Source organism: Hyaena hyaena, unplaced genomic scaffold (genome assembly GCF_003009895.1).
Source record: "Hyaena hyaena isolate Hyena2069 unplaced genomic scaffold, ASM300989v1 scaffold_228, whole genome shotgun sequence".
Lineage (NCBI taxonomy): Eukaryota > Metazoa > Chordata > Mammalia > Carnivora > Hyaenidae > Hyaena > Hyaena hyaena.
In genome coordinates, this window is record NW_024080860.1 from 381836 (window position 1) to 409804 (window position 27969).

Consider the following 27969-nt stretch of genomic DNA (forward strand, 5'->3'; position numbering starts at 1 on the left):
AGGGCGTCGCGGAGGCGGGCACGCTTTGCGACGGGGCCGTAAAGGCGCGCGGGAGCGGAGCATGGCGCTCTACGCGACGGCAGCGTCCGTGCTGGCGGGCGTGGAGAGCCGGCGGGGTTCCATCAAGGGGCTGGTGTATGCCAGCGGCTTCCAGGTAGCGGGATTCGGGGTTCGGGGCGGGAAAGGCGCCCGGGTGGGGGGGCCCCTGCCTCAGCCGGTGTCCTCTCGGCCACGAGCAGAACGTGAAGCAGCTGTACGCGCTGGTGTGCGAGACCCAGCGCTACACCTCCGTGCTGGACGCCGTGATCGCCAACGCTGGCCTCCTCCGCGCCGAGAAGAAACTGCGGCCGCACCTGGCTAAGGTAGCGCGGCCGGGGGGCGGGGCAGGGCTGGGCGCCCCTTCCGGACTTGGTTGCAGCGCTGTACGGTCCACGGTGTGACTTAGGCAAGTCGCTCCTCGGAAATGAGGATGGGCACTCTTTGGCCGGGTTCTTTGAGGTGGGGACTCCGTGCTTTCACTTCGAGCCGAGTGGAAGATACGATAAGAACCAAAGGACAAAGTAGCCGCGCAGGGACTCTGGCTGAAACAGAAGGATGATATTGACAAAGAGGAAGGTTGGGACCCCTGAGCCCTGGGGAGTGGGCTCGGGACTGGGTTCGGCCATCAATCCTTTGTGATCCGGGGCGGGACACCTCACTATAATCTGTTGCCATCTCGACAGGTGATTTCTTGAGCGCTTCCGGTGTCAACACTATGGAGTTAAAAGACCTTCATGTTTAAGGGTTTTATCCCCCCCTTTCTTTTCTCGTCCCCAGGTACTCGTGTACGAGTTGTTGCTGGGAAAGGGCTTTAAAGGTGGCGGTGGGGGCCGATGGAGGCCTTTGCTGGACCGGCACCGGGCAAGGCTGAAGGCCGAGCTGGCCCGGCTCAAGGTTCATCGAGGTGTGAGCAAGAACGAGGACCTGTTGCAGGTGGAATCCAAGCCTGGCCCAGGTGAGCTGGAGGGAGTGGCGGGGAGGAGGGTAGCTCGCAGGGGCTCGGAAGAGAGGGCCTCGGTCCTGCCCGCTCACTGCTGATCGCCTCCCAGCCTCCCAGGTGCCTCGGTTTGTGCGGGTGAACACTCTGAAGAGCTGCCCTGATGATGCAGTCGATTACTTCAAGAGACAAGGTTTCTCCTACCAGGGTCGGGCTTCCAGGTGAGCTGAGACCCAGGCCTGGCTGCCCTCTTCTGGGGGAGGTGCCTGTGGGGGTGGGGGGCACTGGGAAACAGGGATCCCTGGGAAGAGAGGGGAGGGGAAGGGGTGGTTGTGACGACACCCCTGTTCTCTTGTAGTTTTCTAGCAGTTTCTTCCTTGAAGGCCTGTCTTCCTCCGTCCCATAAACATTGATTCTTGTGGTTCCATCCGACTTTCTTGTAATGTGTCCCTCAATTTCTCCAACTCTAACTCCTGCTTCTCCCTGATGATTTGTGCCTCCTGGTCTAGACTTCTCTCACTGTGCCTGCCCTCGGGGTCCTGTCAGTGTCAAATCACCCCGCAGTCACAGTGTATGTCAAACTAAATCCATCTTCCCCCAGAACTTTGCACCACCTTCTTTTTTTTTTTAGTCGCTAAAACCTGTGTATTCAAAATTCGGAATTTAAGAGAAGTCCTTCCAAAGCATTGTGCTTAAATGCTCACTGTTGGTTTATTTTGCGGTGTTTTCCACCCCTCGAGGTATAATTTACACCTAATATTAGTTTCAGGTGGAGGCTAATGACTATGTGTGTGTGTGTACATTGCAAAGTAATGGCTACAATAAATCTAGTTAACATTTGTTACCACCCATACATAGTTACAGAAAGTTTTGTTTTTCTTGTGATGAGGACTTTTAATATCTCATATCATCTTTCAAATCTGCAGTAGTGTATTACAGTCACCATGCTGTTTATTAGATTCCCAAGACTTCAAGTAGAAATTTGTACCTCTTGACCATCTTTACCCCTTTTGCAACCTCGCTTCCCTACAGTCACAAATCTGTTCTCTGTATTTGTGAGTTGGTTGGTTTTGGTTTTGCTTTTGCTTTAATTTTTTTAATGTTTTATTTCTGAGAGAGAGAGAGAGAGAGAGCATGAGCAGGGGAGGGTCAGATAGGGAGGGAGACACAGAATCCGAAACAGGCTCCAGGCTCTGAGCTGTCAGCACAGAGCCCGACACGGGGCTCGAACCCATGAACCGTGAGGTCATGACCTGAGCCAAAACTGGATGCTTAACTGACTGAGCCACCCAGGCGCCTCGGTTTTGGGGTTTTTTGTTTTTTGTTTTTTTATTTAAAGAGATTCCACCTAATAGAATACACAGTGTTTGTCTTCCTCTGTTTGATATGTTTCACTTAGCATAATACTTTCAAGGTCCATCCATTTGGTCACAAATAGCAAGATTTTATTCTTTTAGGGGGAGCCAAATACTCCTGTGTGTGTACACGCGTGTGTAGGTGCACACATACATGTATATAGTTACGTGTTTTTTTTACTCCTCTATTAGTCGACACTTGGACCAACTTCGCTATTACAGACCGTACTGCAGTAAAAGGGTCCAGGTATCTTTCTGAAGTGGTGTTTTTGTTTTCTTTGGGTAAATACCTAGAAATGGGATTGTAGGATCATAGGGTAGTACTATTTTTAATTTTTTGAGGAACTTCCATAGTGTTTTCCACAGTGGCTGCACCAGTTAATGTTTTCTCCAAAGGTGCACGAGGGCCCCCCCATTCTCCACATCCTTGCCAACCCTTGTTATTTCTTACCTTTTTGGGAACAGCCATTCTCACAGTTGTGAGGTGACATCTCATCGTGGCTTTCATTTCCATTTCCCCCAATGACTAGTGATGGTCACCTTTTGGTGTACTTTTTGGCCATCTGTCCGTCTTTGGACAACTGTCTGTTTAGATCCTTTACACGTGTTTTAATCCCCCCCCTTTTTTTTTGTTTACTATTGAGTTGGTGCTCTTTACATATATTAGGTATTACCTCCTTATCCAGATACATGGTTTGCAGATAATTTTCTTCCATTCAGTAGGTTGCTTTTCCATTTTGTTGATGGTTTCCTCTGCTGTACAGAGCTTTTTAGTTTGGTATAGTTCCACTTGTTTACTTTTGCTTCCGCTTTTTGTGTGGAGTTGGAGCCAAAAAAAATTTTAAAAAACCCGAGACTGGTGACAGGGAGCTTACCACCCATGTTTTCTTCCGGGAGTTTTCTGCTTGCAGGGCTCACATTTAGGTCTTGCAACCATTTTGAGTTAGTTTTTGTGTCTGGTGTAAGGAACGGGTCCAGTTTCTTCTTTTGCATGGCCTCAGGTCTTCCCAACACCATTACTGAAGAGAGTGTTTCTTTTTTTTTTTTTTAAATGTTTTATTTCTAGCAGAGAGAGAGACAGCGTGAGCAGGGGAGGGTCAGAGAGAGAGGGAGCCACAGACTGAAACAGGCTCCAGGCTCTGAGCTGGCAGTCAGCACAGAGCCCGACGCGGGGCTCGAACCCACAAACCGCGAGATCATGACCCAAGCGAAAGTCAGACACTCAACCGACTAAGCCACCCAGGCGCCCCTGAAGAGAGTGTTTCTTCCCTGTTGTGTATTCTTGGCTCCTTCATTAATTGTTCATTTTTAAGTGTGGGGTTTATTTCTGGGCTCTCTGTTCTGTCTCATTGATCTGTGTGTCTGATTTTATGCCAATACCATACTGTCTTGATTTCTGTAGCTTTGTAATATAGTTTGAAATCAGGGAGTGTGATATCTCCAGCTTTGTTCCTCTTTCTCAAGATTGCTTTGGCTCTTCGGGGTCTTTTGTGGTTCTTCATTTGAGATTTGTTCTGTCTGTAAAAAATTCTATCGGAATTGATAGGGATTGCATTGAATTTGTAGGTTGCTTTAGGCAGTATGGGCATTTTAACATTATTCTTCCAGTCCATGAGAATGGAATATCTTTTCACTTGTTTGTGTTGTCTTTAGTTTCTTTCATCAGTATCTTATAGTTTTGTTTTGCTTTTTTTAAGAGAATAGGTGACTGCTTTTTTTTTTTTTAAGTGTTTATTTTTGAGAGAGAGAGAGAGAGAGACAAAACAGCAGGAGCAGGGAGAGGGCCAGAGAGAGAGGGAGACACAGAATCCGAAACAGGCTCCAGGCCCTGAGCTGTTAGCACAGAGCCTGATGTGGCGCTCGAACTCACGAACCGTGAGATCACGACCTGAGCTGAAGTCAGATGCTTAACCAACTAAGACACCCAGGTGCCCCAGTATCTTATAGTTTTAAGAGTATAGGACTTTCACTTGTTTGAATTTTTTTGGATTTACAAACATAAATAGGATTGTTAATTTCTTTTTCAAGAGAATGTTGGTTTGCAACCCTCCTTGGGAGCTTCCCAGATAGAATCTGAAACCAGCCCCCATGCACAGAGGGCAGGGCCAGTGAGGGAATGAGGAAAGAGGCAGACCATTCCAGACTGATAGGTGGCAAGTTTAATAAGCAAGGGAGCTTCTATACGAGGCTTGGCTTCGGTTACTGAAGATGAGCAGATCTCTGCCCCCACCTACCAGAATCTTGAAAGTTTATACAGAGGCCTTAATTGGGGTCGCTCACATACAGGCCCCATGTTGGAGATATTGTGGGTTCGGTTCTAGAACACTGCAGTAAAGCAAGTCGAATGAATACTTGGGTTTCTCAGTGCCTATGAAATTTAGGTTTCTACTATACTGTGGTCTCTTAAGCGTGCAGAGCATTATGTCAAAAAAAAAAAAAAAAAAACCTATGTATTTTAAACATACTTCAGGGGTGCCTGGGTGGCTCAGTCAGTTGAGCGTCTGACTTCGGCCCAGGTCATGATCTCATGGGTTCGAGCCCTGCATCAGGCTCTGTGCTGACAGCTAGCTCAGAGCCTGGAGCCTGCTTCAGATTCTGTGTCTCCCTCTCTCTGACCCTCCCCTGCTCATGCTCACTCTCTCTCTCTCAAAAATAAATACATTTAAAAAAAAATTAAAAAAAGTGTTACTAAAAAATCCTGAATATCACGTGAGCTTTTGGTGAGTCATAATCTCTAATCAGAGATCACCGTAACAAATAATAAGGAAGCAGTTTTAAGATATTGTGAGAATTCCAAAAATATGGTCCAGAGACGTGAAGTGAGCAGATGGCGTTGGAAAAAATGGTGCTGTCAGTTTGTAAAAAAAGACTTAAATCTGTGAGGCAGAAAATGCACTAAAATGAGGTATGCCTGTGTGCCGTCCACGTGGTGTCCACACCGTGCCCTGACTCAAGGCGTCTTCCTTGGGGCGGCCCCCAGTGCAGGCAAGTGGGAACCCCCATCCCAAGGGTAGAGAAAGAGGCAAGGAGCCTCCAATTGCCAGGGTCCAGCTCGCGGGTCATCTGGTGGTCGTGTCCTTTCAGTGACCTCCCTCCACACTAACCCTGTGATGAGAGCTTAGCACCTCGTGTGACTGTTCCCCGCAGTCAGCAGGGGACTCGCTCACATGGAGGGGGCTTTGGGAGCGTTCTGGCTGCACTGGAGGCGGAAGCCACGGCAACAGTCCAGGCGCGTGCAGGAGAGAACAGGTCAAGGCAGGGATTCCCCCAGTCGGTGCTAACTTCTCCCTCCAAGAACCCCGGGATCCAAACCAATTGATTTCTTAAAATCGCCTATAGCTGGAGGTCAGATCACTCAGGGCGTTTTCTTGTGTCGTTGGGTGATGTCAGTAAAGAGGGTACCTTAGCGGACTCGTCAGGTACAAACAACGTTCTGTTTGGCTAATCACACAGGTGCTTCCTTGTGAGGCAGTAATAACGTCCAAAGGCATGGTGGTTTGGAGGATGGCTTCTGCTACAAGAGGCATTTCACTGTTCTGGAAGGACAGGTGTTACTGGCTGCCGTTCACCGGGTGCTGGTGAATTTCGTAGGGGCTTTCGTATGTGCTAGAATGTCCTCCGGTCCCACGGAATAAACAGAAGCGCCGACCAGATGATCGTATCGTCACGACGACAGGATGTGCCCGTCTGGCCTTAGGGAGAGGGAGGCTGGCAGCTTTAGCTTCTTGACTGGGTTGTGCACAGCATGTGTGTTGGGGGGGGGGGGGGGGAAGGGCGCAGCATGTGCCAGACCGCGGCCCCCAACCTCCTCCCCTCTTCCAGGGACATGTGTGCCCTTCCAGGTTGGTGCTTTTCTGCAGGTGCAGCGTACCCCAGGGCAGCGGGATCCCGGGGGAGACGGGGTAGCTTCCCACCCAGGAGTGGGCCTTCCCAGTGCGCATGTCAGTGGCCGACTTCTTTCCTAGGCGTGGTGGAGGGTGGTGCGCTCAGTGGCCTTGCACGTTGCTCCATGGTTAGGGGACTGCGGCTGTTTCCTTTATGGTGCTGGGCGTCCCAGCAGGGTCCCCCATGTGGCATACGGGGCAGCAGCCACCCCCCCCCCCCAACTGGTGGATCAGCCGGACGTATCAGCGGCAGGGATGGAGCCCAGCCCTCCCAGCCAAAGGTGGCGTTCTGTTAGTAACGTAACGTCCCTCGCTCCTGTCTGCCGCCCTGCTGCTTGCAGGTCGTACGGGCGAAGGTCCTCCCTTCAGTGTCCTGTTCTGCCCAGGCTTGCACGTCACCGCCTTTCAAATGTGCCCCCCGGTCACTGTCTGGTCCATGAGAACATCTCTTCACGGTTCTTGGCTTTTTCAGTCTCCTAATGACGGCGGCTGGGAAAGCTCGGGGTGGGCCGGACGTGATGACCGCAAGCCGACGGGTAGTAAGAACCCTCGCTTGGAGGGAAGGGCCTGTCTGGTCAGATTGTCAGTTCCTTACCGGTTGGGAGCGCAGGACGACGGCCGCAGGCACCTGTGGTCGTTGCCTTGGGCATTATTTAGGACACACAGGACGTGCGTGGCGTTGTTGCTGTATGACGGCGCCCTGGCTTCCTCGGCAGCAGGCCGTCCACCTGGTGGCGATGGCGGGTCTACTTCCCCTGCACTCTGCAGCTGGCTGGCCTGCCGCTGGGTCAGCTGTCGGGCTCGCACCTGACCGAGGCCGTCAGCCTCTTGGCCGCCAGGGGGCGCCCGTGTCTTCGGAGCCGGGTGTGAACAGTGAGGCCTGCGGTGCGTGGGCTCTTGCAGGGCCACTGCAGGTCTTTTCACATGTCCTGACCCCACGGCTTATTCACCGTCCGCCCCTCAGCTTGCCTTTGTCCAAGCCGCGGGGTCGGTGACCTTGGAGCAGCGCACCGTCATGCGGAGGGTTAAGGGCCGGGGCTCTGAGATCCCCAGTCACGATGCCCTCGGTGCGGTTTCTTCCCGAGAGGCTCTGCCTGGAGGAGCGTGGGGCGCACTGCTAGAAGCCGTTGCTCTCTGTGGGGGGGGACGCGTGCTCCCTTCCTCCTTCCAGAGCTGAGAGACCCAAATCCCGGGTGCCCTCTTCCCTTCGGTGTCTCTGCCACAGCGCCCACCCCACACCTTCCAGGTCACAGGCCCCTTCAACTCCGGTGGCAGCCCTGCTTGGGGACGCCCTGGGCTTTAATCTGTTCCACTGGTACTTTTGCCTTTTCAGAGGCAGCCCGCTCCCCGCTCCCCGTCGACACCCGTGTGCTTTCTTTATCAGGTGGCATAAGGGACACGGGCATTGTGCCCGGTGAGGCCTAGGAGTCCTCCAGACCACGAAGACCCCTGCAAAGCCTCGCACATGCCTTCCACTTTCTCGGGCTGGGCAAACGTGTGCTCTGGGATGAGGCAGGTCCTACCCGGCCAAAAGATTCCCAAAACCTTAAGGCAGTGCCTGGGCCTGGAAAGTTCTGTGGGTTCACCGCCCCCCCTCTCTCAGACCTCCAGCAAAGCCTGCAGGATGTCCCGCGACAGAGCAAGTGTGCACACGTGAACAGTATTGCGTTAACGTGGTGGGTCCCTCTTCCAGGTGTCTGGCTGCCATGCTGTGACACGGTGGGGCTATGCAGGTGACTTGGGGGAGCACTTGTAAGGTTCTTCATTGGGGCGTCCGGGGGACTCAGTTCAGTGTCTAACTCTTGATTTCGGCTCAGGTCAGCTGTCCCCTGCCAGGAGCTTTCTGGCTCTCCCGTCAGTCCCCTCTCCCCCACCCCCCCGGCAGCCCGGGGGGATGATGGGCAGGGCGCACAATGCCCACTCAGTGTGGCTCTTAGGTAGTTCCTCTGGCGTCCCTGTGCAGCTTGTCGTGTGAGAGTCCCTCTTCGTGGGGGGAGCAGGCTCACGGGTTCCCCGCTGTGTGTCCCCTCTGCACTGGTGTGAGGAACCCTCAGGTGGAATTGAGTGGAGGAGGCTGGAAGACTTCAGCCTTGGAGGATGTCCAGGCCGGTGTGTTCCCACGTCCTGGTGGGAGATGGAGACCTCATATTTGGGGGGCAGGGGCAGAGCCCCCAGCATGCAGCGTCTGGGGACTTTCTTGACTGAAACTGTCGTTCAGGTTTTGAGGCTTTCCACGGGCTGATCTCTCTTCAGGTGGGGTCCCCGCAGCAGGGAGGTCAAATCACATTTGCTTCCAGCTTCCTTTCTCCAGACACTTTAGGGTCTGTTGGGACAGCGTTTTGGCCTTCTGAGCTCTGTCTCGGGCCTGGGGCTTCCCCGCAGCCCAGACCTGTTCCCGGGGCTGCTCAGCTTCCCCTCGATCAGCGGCATGGCGCCCGGCATCCTAAACAGTCCATTGCGCAGGTGGCTTCAACGTGGACACCGGCAGCCCGTACTGGCTGCTGGGGGTGGCCTGGAAGATGTCCGCTTTCGTTCCTGCCACCATGTGGCCTGATCAGAGCCTTCAAAGACAGGGGTGCAGATGGCCCATCTCGTTCCCAGACCCCTAAGAATTTGCTCTACCTCCTCTGTAGATTCCCAGGGTCCCACAAGCCCAGGAAGGTGCCCCTCATAGGGCCAAGCCTTCCCGTGGGCTAGAATAACCCAGTGTCTAAGGAAGTAAGTAGCTGGAACTTGCTGAGCGCCAGGAAGGTGCAGTCAGGAAGAGCCACCGCTCTGGGCCCCGGGGCCGCACCGGCTGCGCCTGGCCGCTTTCCCTGGCCTTTTGCTGGAGCTTGGCAGCTACGTGGGTGAGTTCAGTGGGAGCAGACCCTCAGGAGGGGTGTTTCCTGGACCGGGGACTGCCCTGCTGACTGTCCTTGCTTTCCCTTGTACGAGGGGTCTGCCGGCCCCGAGTGCTCATCTGTTTCGTCGTCCGTCATGGCAGCGCCCTCCTCTTCCACTTTCCCGGTGGTGTGATCCATGTGGTTAAGGCAGCCCGTGCCTTCTGGGGGGCCGCGTGCTCATGACGCAGTCCACAGGCTGCCATGTGGGCTACCCCTCCCCACGCTGAGGTCGAGGTCGCTGGCCAACCTGCGACTCCCCTGTGGGTGCCTTTCCCAAGGCCTGTGTCTTTGGTCTCTAGGCTTGTTCATCTGTTGTTGCTTTGCAGCCTGTGATCTGAAAGTGGCCCCTGTATGTAGAGGGCAAGGAGACCCCACAGGATGGGTCGGTGGCAGGTTTTCTTATCTTTTCATGTCTTAGTTTTTGAGAGCATGAGTAGAGAAGTAGGCGGGGGGGGCGGGGGGGGACGGGGGCAGAGGACCCAAAGCAGGATCTGTGCTGACAGGCTGACAGCAGTGAGCCCAAACTCCGGGGCTCGAAATCCGAATCGTGAGATCATGACCTGAGCCAAAGTCAGATGCTCAACTGACTGAGCCCCCCAGGCGCCCCTAGGTGGCAGGTGTCATAAGTGGGTAAACTTCCTTATGAGGCCGGTCTCAGGCGGCAGCAAGACCTCCGCACGCCTGGCTGCAGTGGCCTTAGTGCGCTGGGTCTCACCCCTTCCACATGGTCCCAACACATCGCTGTCTCCAAGCTGTATCCTTGGCCAGCCTCTGGGAGGGGTGAGGGCAGGCACGATGCTCGTCCCCACAGCAGGGGTGAGGAGCCTCTGACTGGCCCAACAGGTGGTCACATCTCCGTGCTCTCCCCCACCAGATGGTTATCAGTGTATAGGAACAACAGATTTTTGTGTATGAATTTTTGTATCCTGCACTTTCCTGAGTTCATTTCTAAGTTCTAGCACCTTTGCCTGGGTGCCTGGGGTTGGGGGTGGGGGGCTCGGTCAGTTAAGCATCTGACTCCTGATTTTGGCTCAGGTTGTGATCTCATGGTTTTGTGGGTTTGAGCCCCCAGTCAGGCTCTGCACACTGACGTCGCGGAGCCTGCTTGGGATTCTCCTTCCCCTCTCTCTGCCCCTCCCCTGCTTGTGCTCTCTCGGTCTCAAACTTAAAACAAAAAAAAGTCTGACAGCTATTTTGGTTGGAGTTTTTAGGGTTTTCTAGACATATGTCTTGCTTCCCAAGATGGATATACTTTACTTCTTGATCTTGCCCAGCTGCTGACTAGGCTTTGTTGAGTAGCAGGGGTGAGATTGGGCCTCCTTGTTCTTGACCTTAGAGGAAGAGCTTTGAGCTTTTCCCCACCGAGGATGCTAGCTGTGGGCTTTTCACACACGGCCTTGATGGTGTTGAGGCATGTACCTTGTCCACACCGAACCCATGAACTGTGAGATCATGACCTGCACCAAAGTCGGACGCTTAACTGAGCACCCCCAGGCGCCCCTCTGCTGCCCATCCTCAGATCGGTCCTCTCTGTGTCTTAACGGTGGTCTGGGAGTATCTGTCGCGTGGCCTGGAGGAACTCAGACGTGTCGGATGCTTCCTGTTCCCTCGCAGCCTCGTGGACATCCAGGCCCTCGGAGGGAAGTGCTTTCTCCTGGATCCCTTGCTGCCAGAGCTGCTGGTGTTTCCAGCCCAGACGGATCTGCACGACCACCCGCTGTACCAGGCCGGCCACCTCATCCTACAAGACAAGGTAGGGCGGGTGGGTGGGCAGGGCAGGACGGCGAGCGGGAGTTCGACCCGAGGACCTGGGGCCTGGTGCGCCAGCAGCGTCTCTGTCCCCCAGGCCAGCTGCCTGCCTGCCATGCTGCTGGCCCCACCCCCCGGCTCCCACGTCATCGACGCCTGTGCCGCCCCAGGCAACAAGACCAGTCACCTGGCTGCACTTCTCAAGAACCAGGGGTGAGTGCCAAGGTCAGCCCGAGGGACCGGGTCTGACCCTGTACTTGGGAAGATGAGATGAGGACCTCTGGGTCCCAGCGGGGGCATGAAGGCCGAAAGGAGGCTTTTCCTTTAAATGTGTCCTTCTGGACCCAGGGCAGTTGGCCGATGGGTGGCGGGTGTGACAGAGAGGAATCCCTCAGCCCCTGGGGTGGAGTCCCCAGCTCGGCTCCCTCTAACCATGGTCCCTTCTTTTCTGAGTCCTGAGGGAAGGGACCTATTCTTGTGTGTCAGAACTGTGGGTCCTGAGCTTCCCTGTGGATTCTCAGTTCGGCCCGTCTCTCCCCTCTTCCCCAGGAAGATCTTTGCCTTTGACCTGGACGCTGGCCGGCTGGCATCCATGGCTACCCTGCTGGCCCGGGCGGGGGTCTCGTGCTGCGAGCTGGCAGAGGAGGACTTCCTGGAGGTCTCACCTTCTGACCAGCGCTACCGTCAGGTCCAGTACATCTTGCTGGATCCTTCTTGTAGCGGCTCTGGTGAGATGGGGACAGAGCCTGGCTGCGGGACCTGCAGATGCAGGGCAACCTCCCAGAAGGGGCAGCGGTTCACTGTGGCCTCTGGGTCAGCTCTGACTCTAATCAGCTGGTGGCCCTGGGCAGACGTTCTCCCCTGTCCTGCGGGGATCTCGGTGCGGCTGACAGGCTCTGTCCTTAGGTATGCTGACCAGACGGCTGGAGGAGCCCGGGGAGGGCGCACCCAGCAAGGCGCGCTTGCAGGCCCTGGCCGGGTTCCAGCGGCGAGCACTGTGCCACGCGCTCACTTTCCCCTCCCTGCAGCGCCTGGTCTACTCCACGTGCTCCCTCTGCCAAGAGGAGAATGAAGACGTGGTGCGTGACACCCTGCAGCAGAACCCAGGGACCTTCAGGTAGTGGGGGGGCGGGAGGGGCGGGGCGGGTTCTGCCCGCCCCACCAGGGTCCTGGGGAAGAGAGCTGCTTTTACGCAGAAGTCTGTTCTCCACAGGCTAGTCCCTGTCCTCCCCTCCTGGCCTCACCGTGGCCTCAGCACTTTTCCAGGGGCTGAACACTGCCTGCGGGCCTCCCCTGAGACCACGCTCACTGGCGGCTTCTTTGTTGCCGTACTTGAACGGGTAGAGGTGCCAGGGTGAGTGAGAGGTGGTGGGGCCTGCTTGGAAGACGCCGGAAGAGAGGGGCACATCTAACTCTGGTTCTTTCCTTCCAGCTCAGTCTCCCTGGCTGGAGCCTCGGCACTGGATCCCGCCCCTGGGGCCGCCCCACGGAGGAAGAGACAGCGTAGAGCCACGGCCCCTGGCGCCCCGCCCTGCACGGAGCAGGTCTGCAGAGCTGCGCTTTCTCGGGTGGGAAGAGTGGGGGGAAGACCCTGGCTTTCCTGCAGCTCAGCCGGCGGGTTTTTAAGGTTCTCTATTCATTGCTTTAGGAAGGAAGGCGGTAGCCCTGATTCTCCGGCTAGAGGGACAGCGGGGACTTCCCTACCACTGGGCCCCTTCCCAGGTCGTGTTCTCGCTCGTGACCGCTCTGCCCACAGAAATAAAAAGCATGGTCTACGATAGATCACAGTTTTTTTTTATTCTTAATGACATAAGCAAGGAGACAAATCTCACATTCATACTAGAAATTCCAACTAGCCTCACAGGAATTAAGTCTTTATTTGTAATGGAAAGTCCCAGCCTCCCGTTCCTGTCCAGTGCACGTACATGTACACACACACACACACACACCCACACACACACTCAGGCCGCACCGGGACACCCTCTTCCGGGGCTCCCGGGCCAAGTGTCCTGCCTGTTGACCTGAGGTAAACTAGCTCGGAGCACTAACACTAAGAGATCTACCTTCCGGAAGGTATCACTAGAAGCCTGGGTTCTAGACCCGTGCCCACCCCCACCCCCACCAGGTACTCGGGACTTGAGGTCTGGGTCTCTGGGCGCCACACAGGTAAACGCTGTCCGCTCTTGCTGGGGCTGGGGGCGAGCAGTCCCCTGCACCACACTCAACCTCAGGTCGCAAGGTGGGGGGGGGGACAAGTCACATCTACATCACATTATTTATAAAATAAGAATTACGGTTTATAGAATGTGTCCCGAAGGGGCTCCAGTCCCTCAGGAAAGCTGCCTGGGACAGCGTGAGCCTCTCCTTCACACAGGCATAACTTAACTATACAGCTAGTTCCTAGTCAATAGCGTTTATACTTAACCACCTCAGTGAACCAAGCTTGAAGGAATTTAAAAGGCAATTTAGCTTAAATACAAAAATAAATTTTTATTTCGTTAAAAAACGTTTAAATATTTTTTTTTTAATTTAGACACACGCATTCATACTTCTCCCAAAGAGGATGGGCATGGCAGCGAGGCTCCTGGGCCTGGGGTATGCGATCTGGGAACAGGGAGCAGGTGGGGGGGAGGGGGGCAAATTTTGCAGTGTGGTTCGTTAATTTTGGTTTTTGAACACTCTGGGGAGGTTCTTGTCCACAGTGGGGTCAGCGGGGTGGGAGGGAAACAGCGGAGGGAAGAGGTCTTTGCTTCCCCCTCGGCCCCATCCTCTTGGGCTGCCAGCCCTTAAAGTCAAAACACCATCTGAAAATCCAGGAGTCAGCACGTGCAGCCGTAAAGCGGTGCTACTTCCACATTCAATTAGCGAGGCCCCAGAAACTTGAAACAGTGAAGTCCGGCACTACCAACATGCCGCCACTCATACAATTCAATTCTTCCTCCAAACTCGATTCAAAGAGCAGTAGACATGAGCATCAGACAGTAACACAGGACAAGGCTTTAAACACACAACCCTGGGGAGGCGGCGGACGAGCCCCACGGAGGCCAGCGGGGAGGGCGGGCGGCGAGGAGGAGGCAGCGGAGGATGTCCTGCCTGCTCCCTCCCCCCTTCCTGCTCCCCGGGAGCGAGGTATCTCCCCTGCAGCTCTACAAGGCTAACAGTCTCGAGCCACCCAGCTTTTAGGGGCCAAACTGGCAGAGGGCTGAGGACAAACACGGACTCAGACTTGGCAGGAGGAAGTGGACCAGCAGGAGCAGCACCCACTGGGGTCTCCAAGGCAAAGCTAGATTCAAGGTCCTTTAAAAAGGAGTACACCCTGCAGGGAACCAGGGAGGGACGAAGCAGCAAGAACTGGGGAAGCAGAGGCCCCTATGGGACCCGCGGAGAACCACGTTTACAGGCAAGCCAGGCAAGGTAAAGCTGCGGGGCTGACCCGCTTCCCCGACTCCTGTCATCCACTGCTCGGCGGCAAAGTACGTGGGCCAGGGCCGTGCTTTCGTCCCCGTCAGCCGAGACGGCCCTCGGGGCGGGAAGGGAGGCCACCTGACCAAGCTCATACACCAGACAAGAGCCAGGGAAGGACGAGGACAGTATGTACAGACGTTTCTTTCGTTCTCTCCAGCCTCACCACGGAGCTGTTCAAGTAAAGGGATCAGGCTCCTGCCCCACGCACCCCGGCCTCACCCCGGCCTCCCTCACGGAGCAGGAACCGGCCACCGGGGCCACCGCCACCTCCCTGGTGGTGGGAGCCAGAGATCGGGGGTAGGGTTGCTTTATGGAACTAGAAGGGTCAGAGGCTCTTCCTAGCAGGTGCTGAGGTCCAGATTTGGGCAAGGGTGAGGGGGGTGGGGAGTTACGGAATGGGGCAAAGGCCAAAGGCTATTTCTTGCGGGGGTGCTGCCTGCGGGCCTGCAGCCGCTGCCGAGCCCCCGGGGTCTTGGATCCTGCACCAATGGAAAATGAAGGAGCCGCCGATCCTGGAAAGATTCAACAAGGTCTCATCAGGGCAGCTGGTATCTGGGACACCTCCCTGGGCACCCTAATCTCTGGAAGGTTAAGCCAACAGAACATCCATTACTTAAACAGGGCTTCCCAAAAAGTGTCAGTTGCATTGGGGGGGGGGGGAGGGTTGCGCTACTAAAAGTACAGAATCGCAGAACATCTGAGAATGTGCAAGAAAGCATTTCACTTGGCTTTCCGGTGCTCTGGAACATTCCACCCACTCTATACCTGGGCTTTGCCAATCTTGTAGCCAGGCCACATCTTTCTCATGCTTATGAGCCCAATCTTTTCCTGGGGGGGGGGGGAGCCAGGAACCTGCCAAGACCCTCCCCTTCTTTGGGAAAGAAGGTCATGCTGGCTGCTTACCGAAAGATCCGACTCCAACAAAGCCTTGGGTGGGTGCTGAGGACGCCCCAAAGGAGAGACCACTGCCCGACGCGCCCACCCCGGGGGCAGGGGTGTTCTGACCAAAGGTGGGTGCGGAGGTGCCTAGAATGAAGAGACCGCAGAAAACGGGCGACTAGGCAGTGAGCAGAGGGCGTAAGAGCCAGGGCGACAAACCAGGGAGTGTCCCCACGGGGCCCCTCAGCCCTGGACTGCCGAAGCTGGCTCACCCCAGTGGTGGTCTCCCTGTCCACTAACCATTGCGACCTTCTGGCCACCTCAGCAACAGTCTCTGCACGCCCATGACCACCAAAGCACGGGACGGGGGACGCTCAATGGACCCTCCCCTCCCCACTTTCAACTGGACCAGGTCACTTTTCCTCTCTCATGACTAATTGAGTTCTCTCCCTTCTCCCTGTTTATGCGTCCCTCCCCATCAGAAACCTGAGCCTTCCAAACACCCCCACTGCCGTGGGTCCTCTTGCCTTTCCATTGCCACGTTCAAAGTCCGCTCCTGCTACTGCCTCCCCTCAGGCCTCAGGGAGGGCTGGCCTCCTCGCTCCCAGTCCTGACCTCAGTCATCCCTCACCCCATCACCAGGGACCGCCTGGCACCTAGATGACCACTGTGAGCACCTCAAGTATTGGCCCCCCCTCCTTGCCGAGCCTTGCAGTCCCCCGCCCCTTCTGTGGCACCAGCTGGGGCTGCGACAGGCACACCTGCCCCCGTTCACCCCAGTCTGGATGTTGCTGATTAACAACATGTGACAGCGCAGACCGGCCTCACTTTAAATTCATCACCGTGATTCCCCAGCAATACCGCCTGGCAGTTCTCCCGTTCTCCTTACACTCCTTTTCCCTCTCTCCAAACGACCATTTCAAGATGCCTCCTCTGTACATGAACCTCCCCAGGACTGTCTCCCATTTCCTGAAGAAAGCACACTCTCAGGATCAGAGCTGTGCGCCTCCACCCATGTGGCAAATCAGATCACTTCACTCTTCTGCTTCCAATTCTACCAGGATTTCCCTCAAGGCTTAAATTCAAACTTAACCCTGGCCACGTGTGACCTTCAACCCTGCCTCTCCACGTGATTCTGGATCACTTCGGTTCTTTGATCCTCTAGGTACAACTCACTTTCCTGTTTGTGAACAGAGCTTGCTTCTGCCCCAGGGCCTCTGCACTACACCTCTCTTGTGCCCGAAGAGCGCTCTCTCTCACACCTACCCACACCCAACCCCTCTGTCACAGATGGAGTCTTGGCTTAACCTGCCTCAGAAAGGCACAGCCTTCTCGGCTGCCCAAAGAGCCCCTCCACAGCCTCTCGGGCTAGCCCGTCTTCAAGCAGGACACACAGCTCCCTGACCCCGTAGCTACGTCAGTCACTGCCACACAATAAAGCCGAGAGGGGCCCGTGCCAGTGCTCAGAACAGCGCCTGGTACAGCACACCGGGTCCACTCCTCATCTTACCTCCAAACACGGGCTTGCTGTCGGGCGTGCTTGCCACACTGAAGGCAAAGGGTGTGCTCTGGATGGGTGCGCCCAGCGTGCTCTGACTCAAGCCGCCTCCAAAAGGGGTCGTGCTGCCAGCGGTGCCGCTCTGTCCCGTGCCGAAGCTGAACGCTCCGGAGGCGGAGCTGGTGCCGGGGGTGGCCACGTTGATCCCGAAGCCCCCGCTGCCAGCCGGGCCAGTGGAGCCCCCGAACGGGAAGGGCGCCAGCGTCGTGCTGCCGAACACGGAGCTGGTGGTCCCACCGCTGGTGGTCTGGGTCGTAGCTCCGAAGCTGGAGGCAGTGGCCGCCCCGAAGGAGAACATGGACGTGCCACTGCCAAAGGCCGGCTGGGTGCTGGCAGGGGTGCCGAAGGCGGACGCCGCGGGCTTCAAACCACTGAAGCTGGACTGCGTGGCGCCTCCGAAGGCGGGCTGGGCTGGGCTAGGCGCTGGGGTCGCAGCTGGAGCTGCGGCCGCGGAGTTCCCGAAAGTGAAAGAGCTGCCAAAGCTCGGGGCAAGGGCCGGCTTGGCGGCGCCCTGCTGCTGCCCGTCGGTGGCCCCGAACGTGGGCTGGGGGTTGACTCCTGGGTACGAAGAGAGGGGGGGCTTGGTGTTTGAGCCGAAGGGAATGTGGAACGCCGGCGTGGTGGTGCTAGTGAAGGTTGGTGCCGGCTGGCTGCCGGTGACCGGGGTGGGGGTGCTGAGGCTGCCGCCGAAACCGCTGAAGCCGGTGGTGCCGCTGCTACTGCTGGCCGTTGTCTGCACGGCCCCGGGGAGAGACTGGACAAAGGTCGTGACCGTCGTCGACGCGGGCACCGTAGGAGGCTTGCCAAACTGGAATATGGAGCCCACGGCTGGGGCAAAGCTGGCACCGGAGGCAGGGGAAGCCCCAAAGAGGAAAGGCTGGGCAGCGGAAGTGGTGGTGCTGGTCACGCTGCTCACACCGAAGCTGAATGTGGGCTTTGAAGCGGAGTCTGTGGATGTGCTGGCTGTGCTCACGGGAGCCACGGCTGAGGTGGCACCGGCCTGGCCGGTGAAAAGAGGGGCGCTCGTGGCAGTGGCTGGAGCAGCTGTCTGACTGAAGGAGAAGGGGACCGACGAGGGCACAGACGCAGGGGGCCCCATGCTGCCAAAGATCGGCTCGAAAGTGAGCTTGGGGCTGCTGGCAGGTGCGGGGAGGGCAGAGCTAGAAGGTGTCGCGGTGGTGACCTTGGACGGGCTGGATGGCAAGGGGCCCTCATTCTCACTTTTTGGTGGGGCCAGGAAGATGGGCTTGAACATGGGAGATGCTGAGGACACAGCAGAGACTGCAGAGGTAGGGGGGTCGGCAGGTGGGTTGCTCAGCATTCCCAAAAGAAGACTGTGCTTGGGAGTGGGGGACGGGGCAGCCGGGGCTGGGGACTTGGCAGATGTCTCAGCCTGAGGCGCTGGAGAGGGCTTCGCAGGGTCAGTGGCTGGGATCGGGGAGGCAGCAGGGGTCAGCCCCAAGAAAGTGACTGTGGATTTGGAGTCCGAGGAGGTGCCTGGAAGGGGTCCTGACTGTGAAGAGCCAAGAGAGGCCAGAAGGCTGGGTGTCTTGGGAGGCGTATGGACCCCAGTGGTTGCCACTCCGGCAGATTCTGGAAGAACAGAGAAAGTAAATTCTGAATACCTCAAATGTGATGGCACTCAATGCTTTTCTGCCTAGTACCATGCTAAGGATTCAGAGTCCATCAACAAATGTAACTATGTCCAAACCACAGACCCTTAGAGTATTCACTCCTTGAAAATCGAGGCAATATTCATTATTTCTACCCTTCCTGGATCATAAGATATGAGCGGATATGATGTGGCCTCAATGGGGAATAAGGTGTAGAAACTAAGGAAAACCCAATCACCCAAACTGCAGTCCCATTAGTTACCCACATGCACCTTACTTACTACTCATCCAACAAAGACTGACTCTGCCTACAGTGTGCTGGGTGCAGCACATATAACGGTGAGTAGAAGAGTCTCTGCCCTTGAGCCCTGGGAGAGGCTGATGCCAGACGGACTACTACATGCTATAAGGGCAACAAGAGGAGTGTGGGCATGTGCACTGCCACAAAGGACGCTTAGAAACCCAGAGGGAAAAATAATCAACATCCTCGTGTGCTTGTGGTCATGTGACAAGACCTGGTAACTGCAGGATTGCAGAGCCACCTCAACGGTAAACACTCGCATTTTACAGGGGATGACAGCAAGGCTCAGAGTGGCTAAGGGCCATCTCACTGCTAACACTAAGCTGCCAACCCTGGCTTTACGTGTCATGGCCCCCTCCCTAGAACCTCCTGATTAGAGAATTCTGAAGCTCGGGAGTGCACACCAGCTCAGGGCCAGTGAGCCACGGCAAGTTCAAGCTCCCAAAGCTCCCCAGTGACTGGCAGGCATGCCACTTTTACTCTGCCCGAGACACGAGGGTGTCATTCCGCACCACGGAGGGCGTGCGTCCACTCACCCGAGGCGGCGGGCAGGCCTGCAGAACTCTGCATCTTCTTCAAGCTCTCCAGCAACGGGTTGGTGCTCGGGGCCGGGAGGGTGGCTGGGGAGGCGGTGGTCCCCGTAGTCGGCAGGGTAAACGTCAAAGGAGGCTGAGTGGTAGGGGGCTTCTCAGGGATAGAGTCAGTAGCGGTATCTGAGGAGAAAGGAAAGGTGGTGGGAAGTTCTTTCCAGGGGCACATCACCCGGCACGAGACGCTCGGACTTAGCATCTGCTTATTTAGAAATGCACCCCTGGGGCGCCTGGTGGCTCGGTTGAGCGTTTGACTTTGGCTCAGGTCATGATTCATGATTCGTGGGTTCAAGACCTCAACTGTCAGTACAGAGCCTGCTTGGGATTCTCTCTCTCCTCTCTGCCCCTCCCTCACTCGTGCATTTGCTCTCTCAATAAATAAAAGAAAGAAAGAAAGAAAGAAATGCTTCCCATTGATTCCAATGCTCACTGTTCTCCAGATTCCACCGAGGCCCCAAACGGATTTCTCAGATGAAAAAGATCCAAATAAAACCAGAGGAAGCTCCTCTTTGGAGCATGAAATTGGTCGGTCTTCCTTACCAGTCCCATCCTCCAAGGCCTTGTTAAACCACCGCAGGGAAGCCCTTTTTTCCAAGTCTAGATCTTCGGCAGTGATGGAGTAGCCAAGTTGGGGAGGTGGGGGCTGCCAGAGAGGAAGATGAGAGGCCAGTCAGAGAAGCTGGAAGAAGCCTTTATTTAGCTTCCCTAGAACTTGGGAGTGCTGGGCCGGTGTGGCGGGTGTGGAAGGACAAAGCCATACCAGGGTCAGCCGGGCCCCTCGCCGGGAGGGTAGGAGCTGAATCTTCCGCTTCCGCTGCCCAGAGCTGCCAGGTGTGGGGGGGGAGGTCCACGAGTTCTGCGCCTTCCATGTGGTTGTATCTGCTGCTAAAGAAACAAACATCGGGGCGCCTGGGGGGCTCAGTCGGTTAAGTGTCTGACTTCGGCTCAGGTCATGATCTCACAGTTCATGGGTTTGAGCCCCATGTTGGTCTCTGTGCTGACAGCTCAGAGCCTGGAGCCTGCTTCATATTCTGTGTCTCCCTCTCTCTCTGACCCTCCCCTGCTCACACTGTCTCTCTCTCTCTCAGAAATAAATAAAACATTAAAAAATTAAAAAAAAAAAAAAGAAACCACCATGGACTTGTTTTCTTCCTCCTCTTCTAGAAATGGCTAGGTTTGTCTACGCACTTGGTTTTGAACACGGAATTTTCACTGGTTATCTCTGAAAGATTTGGTCTTTGTAGCTAGGTCTTGAAGAGTCTGCAAGATGGTTTCGGGCAGGAGGATATCAAGTGAGAACTGCTGCAAATGCGGGCATACAGCTGCTCACTGAGAGCGGTTACCTGGACTGCCCAGAGGGGCCCTGCCCGCACCCACTGCCAGCCTCCCAGTCCGCTGGGCAGCGCCATAGCTGTGGCGCAGACCACAGACCTCTACGCCAACAGGCCCTTTTCACCCCGTGCCTACCAGGCCCTGCACAGTGATGCTCAGCGCGTGCTACCGGATGAGCAGTGGTCTACACATGCTCCGTAAACACTCCCACCACCACGAGCCACTCCTGCACGCTTCTCAACCTACCCTTTTCTCCCTGGGCCTCCCTGTCTGTTGCCAAAGGAGTTGAAGAACTGGAGCGGTGAGAAAGCTCGTCTTCTCTGTGGGCAAAAGAGGTAGAAGCATGTTTAGAAAGACTTCCTAACAGAGCACTGGGTAACTTCTTACAGCCTCTTAACTACCAACTGGCCAAAGTCTAGAACAACTGTGATTTAAAATCACAGTAGCAAAAAATAAATAAATTAAATTAAATTAAATTAAAAAAATAAAATAAAATAAATCATAGTAGTCAGGACAAAAAGAAATCAGAAGAAAATTCCTACACAGTGAAGGGAGAGAGTTCACGAAGGCCACGGAGAAACCTCGGTCTCACAACCAGGATGAAATGATGACCTTCACAACCTTACTTACACCCGTCCGGTCCCTGAGAGCTGCAGCCACAAAGCTGACCCCTAGGAGCAGCAGACTAGTCGCCTGTCAGTGCCTGGAGGCCAGCTGGGGTCCAGAACATGAACTCTCCTGCCCCTGCCCCCTGCCCCCACGGCTCTGTGCCCACACCCCGTCGCTCGTGCTGCAGGCCGAGGAAGAGAGCCAGAGCCACCGGGGTTGGCATAGAAAACATTTAAGAGACGAGAGCAGTGCAGACATGTACTTCACTGTCCTAGATGGCGATCTCGGTCAGATTCTCCAAATCGGAGCAGCAGGAAGCCTAAGAGCCAAGTACACGTGCCTTCTATCCGCCCTCTCATTAATCCGTAGTACAACCAAGGACCCATCACCTTATTTTCTTTGCTGGCCTCTCTGGTGTCTGCGAGCGGGACGAGGCTGGGCTGGAGAAGGGTGACAAGCTGGGCCCGCTTCTCTTCCAAAGCTAAAAGGCAAAGAGCAGTGACATGACTGACCCTACTAGACAGCGTGACATCCGACCTTCAGCAGAACTTAGTGTTCTGTTCATCACCGCACACAGGGTCTCCTCGTTGACACACACTTCTTTGTGGAGCATCTGGCTGACTCAATGGAGCACACGACTCAATCTCCAGGTTATGGGTTTGAGTTCCACTTTGGGTGTAGAGACTACTTAAATACAATTTTTGAAACAAAAAAGGGGCGCCTAGATGGCTAAGTCAATTAAGTGTCTGACTCTTGATTTTGGTTCAGGTCATGATCTCATGGTTTGTGGGTTCAAGCCCCACACTGGGCTCCCTGCTGGCAGCATGGAGCCTACTTGAGATTCTCTCTCTCGCCCTCTCTTTGCCTCTCCACGGTGCACATGCTCTTTCTCTCAAAAATGAGTAAAAAATAAAGAAATAAATAAAAATATTGCTCTGTGAAGGAAGGCCCTTGAAGGAAAGTCAATTGCCAGTATTAACTATGTGGGGGAAAAAATCTGAGTAAGAAAATACTAATAAAGTACAAGGAATGAATATACTTTTTAAAAAGCATGTTAAAAAGTAGAAGGTTACATTCAGACCTCGTTTAGAGCCACATAAATGTAATGAACATCTCAAAAGAAAAATAGGCAAAAGATCTAATAAGGAGAGTCATTAAAAAAAAAGTCAATCTGGGGCGCCTGGGTGGCTTAGTCAGTTAAACGTCCGACTTCGGCTCAGGTCATGATCTCACAGTTCGTGGGTTCGGGCCCCACATCGGGCTCTCTGCTGACAGCTCAGAACGTGGAGCCTGCTTGGGATTCTGTGTCTCCCTCTCTCTCTGCTCTTCCCCCACTCATGCTCTCTCTCTCTCCTTCAAAGATAAATAAACACTAAAAAATTAAAAAAAAAAAAAAAGTCAATCTACATATCTAGCAGTCAGTTTAGTTCTGCAGTGCAATTCAATTTTGATTTGCAGAGTCCCCACTTCAAAGAGGCTCTAGACCTTTCTCCTTTAAGAAGAATGCCAAGATGAGCAAGACTGTTACACTGAGAAATTTACAGTGTGGAAAAGAGACAGGAAAGAACAAATTGGCTGTAAGAGCCAAAAGATAAAAGCCTTTCATGACTTAACAGAAAGCACCTGAAGATGGACAAGCTGCCTGGGCCTGTGATGGAATGGAGGCGCTATTCCAGAGAAGAGACCATGCAAGGAAGGCAGCGGGTATGAAGTGCTCTTAGTAGATACTAAACATCCCGGTCTGGCTGATACGCAGAACATAATAACGGGGCACAAGGTCGAGAGGCAGGCTAGGGCTGGGAGTGCTGAAGCAAAGGGTAAATATGCCTACTTCAGAAAATGACAAGTCTTGTAAGACACATAGAGATATCAATGCCATGCACCAAAACGTCAGAGGAAAGTTTACTTTTTCTATGACTGGTACCAGTGTAACATCTGTAATGACTCTGTATCAACACTAGGACTTCCAGTGTGCGCAGCTGTCCATCTGGGTATTTACCAGTATCCCCTGGAAAAATACAGTTAGGTCAAATACCTCTACTACCACTTGCACCAAATGTAAGGGCTGTCACCTATAGTGATTACTGGAGAGGATCACTACCTCAGTACGTTTTTTTTCCAAAGAGAAGCTTCAACATAAAGAACTTTCATATTGGGGCACCTGGGTGGCTCAGTCTGCTTCAGAGTCTGTGTCTCCCTCTCTCTCCCTTCCCCAGCACATGCTCACTAGCTCTCAAAATAAACAAACATTAAAAAGAAATTTTCATATTACATTTTTTCTTATTTATTATTTTGAGAGCGAGAAAGAGACAGTGCACACATGTGAGCAGGGGACAAGCAGAGAGAGGGGACCGGTAACTACTTAAAACAGAATACCAAACAGCTATTAGTGTCAGTGAGTGTACTTCCTGCAACAGGTTGAAGGCTCCACCACAAATAAGGCTGCTTAAAACATGACCACTTTCAGTACTGGCCGACCATGCTGTTCTACATCAACACTCCTGCCAGAGACAAGAAGCAAATGCTGAAGGTATGACCTACATGTGTCTGAAGGCACAGGAGCATGGAAGAGCCAGCAGGGCAGTAGACATCGTGGAGACAAGGGAAGAGGAGCCATATTTAAGTCTACTTTGTCTCTCATGGTGAATGCCAATTCCAAAAGTAAAAGCTGTAGTTGAGAGGCACAGAAAAGCTTTTGGCAATCTCATATGGCTGGAAAGACAAAAATGAATTCAGGGCCTTCCAAAATAGAGGGTCCTTAAAAGGACCTAAAGCTTTTAGTTTGGGATTCCCAAGGGTACGTATGATATAGGGCAAATCAGAAATAAAGCAGCCCTCAAAAGAGCTGACAACCAACTCAAAACCATGTCAATTCTACCAGGACAAAAGTAACCTGCTCCTACCCTAGCTACTGCCAGAGGGAAAGTGAAAAAGGAAAATCTCTCTGGAGGAAGATACCACCATTCAGAGCTTCAAGTCATTCATTCATTCATTCATTCATTCATTCATTCATTCATTCGTTTTGACACAGAAATAAAGTAACAACAAAAACTAAATGAGAAATTAATATTTACCCAATACCCTAGAGGAAAAAAATCAGACCTCAGAAACAGACCACAGAAGACTCAAATGCTGGAATTATTGAATAAAACTTTAGAAGAATTGTTATTATAAAAATTTAAATGACAATATGGAGAATCCTGGCAAACAAATAGTAACTGTAAGAAAGAGAACCAAAGCCACTTAAGAATGCAGTGGATGGCACAAAGCTAAAGGAAATCACTAGACACAGGAAGAACTGGAGGTGGAGACAAAATGATGGGAGACACAGACAGACACGGACAAATGGAAAATGTTTACCATGTGCCCTAGAACACTAAGAGCAGGGAGAAAATAGGGCAGAACAGTATCTGAAGCGATATTAAGTTGAGAGTTTTTCAAAACACATCAAGCCACATGACAAACTCCAAGAAATATAAACTGTAAACAAGTACTTCATAAAATTTCCTTCAGTGAAGATGGAACACTCACCAAAACTAAACATGTGCTTAGACACAGAACAAATCTCAAAACAAGAATGGATAGGGTAGTATATCTTGTGAGCTAGTGGAATTTGGCTAAAAACCAGTAACAGAAAGAGGACTAGAGAATTAATGGTTTCGAAATTAAGCAATGGTACTTCTAAGTAACCCATGAATCGAAGAAGAATGAATACAAAAAATTCTTCTATTTCAAAGCTGTGGGAATGCAGCTAAGGTTAAGTTTGTAGGAAATGTATAACCTTAAATACATATAAGAAAAGGGAAAACACTGGAACAACCCCAGTGATCTAAGAATCTGGATTTAAAAGTCAGAAAGAAACCTCAACAAATCAAACATGAAAAAAAGAAAGAAAAAGGGGAAAAAAAAGAAGTAAAATCTATTAGGGCATAAATTAAAGAAATAGAAAAACATAAAATAGCGTGACTCCTAAAATTGGTTCTTTGATATATGCTTTGAAAAAAGAACTTCCTTAATCCAATGAAGAGTATCTACAAAAAACCTGACTCAAACAGCATATGTAACAAGAAATGTGGAAAGTGCTTCCTTTGAGATCAGGAAAAACAAGGATGTTTGCTATTACTTCTATTCAACATTGTACTTCAGGCCTTAACCAAATGCAGTAAGGCATAAACAAACAATATAAGAACTACAAAGAGAGGAAAAAAAGCTGTTATTATTGTTGACAACATGATGGATATATGAAAATCCTAAAGAATATATAGATGCTTATGGGATTTAGCAAATTTCCTGAATGCAATAACCAGTTGTATCTCTATAGATCAGCAACAGATTTTAATAGACCATTTATAATAGCATCAAAAATACATACCTAGAAATAAGTAATGTGTAAAACAACTACACGATGAGGTTAAAGATGCTGTAAATAAATGAACGATATACAATGTTCATGGATTGGAAGACTCAATATTGTAAAAATTAATTTCTCTCCAAAATAATTGGTAGATTAAAGGCAATCTTAATATCTCAGCAAGTGGTCTTTATTTGGGTGGAAATCAACAAGCTAATTCTAAACTTCCAGAGAAATGCAGAGGGTCAAGATCTAAGACAATTGTGAAGAGGAATGAGAGAAATAAGAAAGTTGGATGACTTTTTCTACTACACACCAAAACTGCAAGACTGTGTGGCAGCGCAGAAAAGAAGACAGGTACAGGGCAGAAAAACAGACCAACAGAACAGAAGAGAACCTAGACATGGATTCACATATACATATAGACATTTAAATTACAACAAAGGCAGTGCCACAGTGCAACAGGGAAAGGGTGATCCATCCTTTCAATAAACGTTGCTAAGTCAAATGGATATTTATGTGGAAAAATACTAATTTTGATCCCTACCTCCCATGATACTCAAAAATCAACTTCAGGTAGATTATGGATCCAAATGTGAGAAGAAAAATAATAAAGCTTCTAGAAATTAGCATAACATCACCATGACATCAGGGAGACAAAGAGTTCTTATAGTGTGCATATAGCACATTAACCATAAGTGTAAATTTGAAGAAAATGAAGTGGTGAGACACAGGACAGTGATTTGTTGCAATACATAATTTCACAGTGAGCTTGTATTTATAATAAATAATGTATATAAATCAGTAAGAAAAAGATGAATAGAAGAAAGCCAAGAAAGCTTAGAATAGGCACTTCATAAACAAGGAAGTATAAATGACCAATGAACAGTTTACATATCTATTTCATTAGCAATTACAATTATAATCACAAATTACAATTAGGAAATCACAACCACAATGAAATACTATTTCACACCCACTGGAATGAGTAATTAAAGAGACTGGCAACATCAGTGTTAGTGAGGCTGTGTAACCACAGGAAAAAAAATCTCATACTGCAATGGTAAGGGTAAGAGTATCAACGGAAACATAACTTCCTTCCTTCACCTACCTATTTACTTAAATACATATTTTTTAAAGTTTACTGCCCGATGCGGAGCTCAAAACTCACAAACTATGAGATTGTGACCTGAGCCAAAGTCAGACATTTAACTGGGTGATTGAGCTACCCAGGCACCCCTGAAACATAACTTTAAAACAGTCCAATAAAATTTACTGAGAATTACACATACTTAACATATATGCACCAAAAGATTTAATACAAGAATGCCCACAGTAGCACTATGCATAACAGCTCCAAACTGGAAATCCAAATGTCCCAACAACAGGAGAAAATAATTAATTGTGACATATTCATATAACAAAAATGAACAGAGCATGAAAATGAAAGACTTCTCGCTCCATGCAACAACACAGATGCATCTCACAAGGAAAATGGTGAGTGAAAAAAGCCAAACACTTCTGGTCTCCATTTATATAAAGTTTAAAAACAGGAAAAATTTTATGGTACTAATATTCAAGAAGGAAGGAATAGGTATGAGAGGGACTTCTGGGTGTTAAAAAGGATTTCTTGGGGCACCTGGATGGCTTAGTTGGTTAAGCATCTGGCTTTTGATCTCAGCTAAGGTCATGATCTCACAGTTCCTGAGTTCGAGCCTGGCATCAGGCTCTGCACGATAGCAAAGAGCCTGCTTGGGATTCTGTTTCTCCCTCTCACTGCACCTCCCCAACTCATGCTCTCTTTCAAAATAAACAAACTTAAGGGGCGCCTGGGTGGCTCAGTCAGTTAAGTGTCCAACTTCGGCTTAGGTCATGATCTCACAACTCAGGGGTTTGAGCCCCACATCAGGTTCTGTGCTGACAGCTCAGAGCCTTGAGCCTGCTTCAGATTCTGTGTCTCCCCCTCTCTCTCTGACCCTTCCCTGTTCACGCTGTCTCTATCCCTCTCTCTCAAAAATAAATTAAACATTAAAAAAAAAAAAGAAAAAAAATAAACAAATTTAAAAGAAATAAAAAGAAATTTATTTGATTTGTTACTTGACCTGGGTGGTGGTTACACAGAGCTAAACACTGACAATGCTTGTTTTTCTACATTAGACTCTAAAACATTTTTTCAATATGGATTATATGACACAGAATGCTATGCGATATATTATGATTAAAAAAAGATGTTTTTCAAAAAAGCACATATGTGATGCTCCCATTTGTGTAACACAGACCAATAATTCTGTATATTATCTGTTACTGCACACAGCACGAATGCTGACAGGTGATATGGGATGGAGACTAGGATAGCCTGGACAGGGGAATTCTATTTTACTGAACAGCTATATATAATAAACAACTTTTTGAAAGCAGGAAA

General features: G+C 51.8%; 2 protein-coding genes across 7 annotated transcripts in view; one reads left to right on the plus strand and one right to left on the minus strand.

Moving 5' to 3' along the window:
* Positions 1–18: 18 nt before the first annotated feature.
* Positions 19–12629, plus strand: NSUN5 (NOP2/Sun RNA methyltransferase 5). 3 transcript variants are annotated; one of them, XM_039243556.1, is made up of 11 exons: positions 19–154; positions 240–362; positions 817–994; positions 1089–1197; positions 10715–10853; positions 10947–11062; positions 11399–11577; positions 11756–11966; positions 12063–12203; positions 12282–12393; positions 12498–12629. In XM_039243556.1, the coding sequence occupies exons 1-11, from the start codon at positions 62–64 to the stop codon at positions 12510–12512; spliced, it is 1416 nt and encodes a 471-aa protein (XP_039099487.1). In that variant the 5' UTR covers positions 19–61; the 3' UTR covers positions 12513–12629. The 3 variants fall into 3 exon arrangements, with proteins under 3 accessions (XP_039099487.1, XP_039099489.1, XP_039099488.1); XM_039243558.1 differs by having other exon boundaries at positions 11399–11537; positions 11878–11966; XM_039243557.1 differs by lacking the exon at positions 240–362 and having other exon boundaries at positions 20–154.
* A 2-nt stretch (positions 12630–12631) lies between these two features.
* POM121C (POM121 transmembrane nucleoporin C) overlaps positions 12632–27969 on the minus strand; it is a 56130-nt gene continuing 40792 nt past the window's right edge. For 3 of the 4 annotated variants that reach the window (XM_039243553.1, XM_039243552.1, XM_039243550.1), the window contains exons 6-13: positions 21586–21677; positions 20834–20907; positions 20016–20140; positions 19796–19898; positions 19202–19378; positions 16704–18344; positions 15218–15340; positions 12632–14826 (exon numbers count right to left, since the gene is read on the minus strand). In XM_039243553.1, coding sequence (XP_039099484.1) covers positions 14729–14826; positions 15218–15340; positions 16704–18344; positions 19202–19378; positions 19796–19898; positions 20016–20140; positions 20834–20907; positions 21586–21677 — 2433 coding nt within the window. In that variant the 3' untranslated portion in view covers positions 12632–14728. The remainder of the gene's footprint in view (positions 14827–15217; positions 15341–16703; positions 18345–19201; positions 19379–19795; positions 19899–20015; positions 20141–20833; positions 20908–21585; positions 21678–27969) is intronic. The other variant, XM_039243551.1, reaches the window with a different exon arrangement.

Coding starts and splice junctions, on each gene's coding strand:
- NSUN5 (XM_039243556.1), top strand. CDS start 62: ATGGCGCTCTACGCGACGGCAGCGTCCGTGCTGGCGGGCGTGGAGAGC. Junction 155..239: donor TGTATGCCAGCGGCTTCCAG/GTAGCGGGATTC, acceptor GGCCACGAGCAG/AACGTGAAGCAGCTGTACGC. Junction 11,967..12,062: donor CAGAACCCAGGGACCTTCAG/GTAGTGGGGGGG, acceptor TGTTCTCCACAG/GCTAGTCCCTGTCCTCCCCT.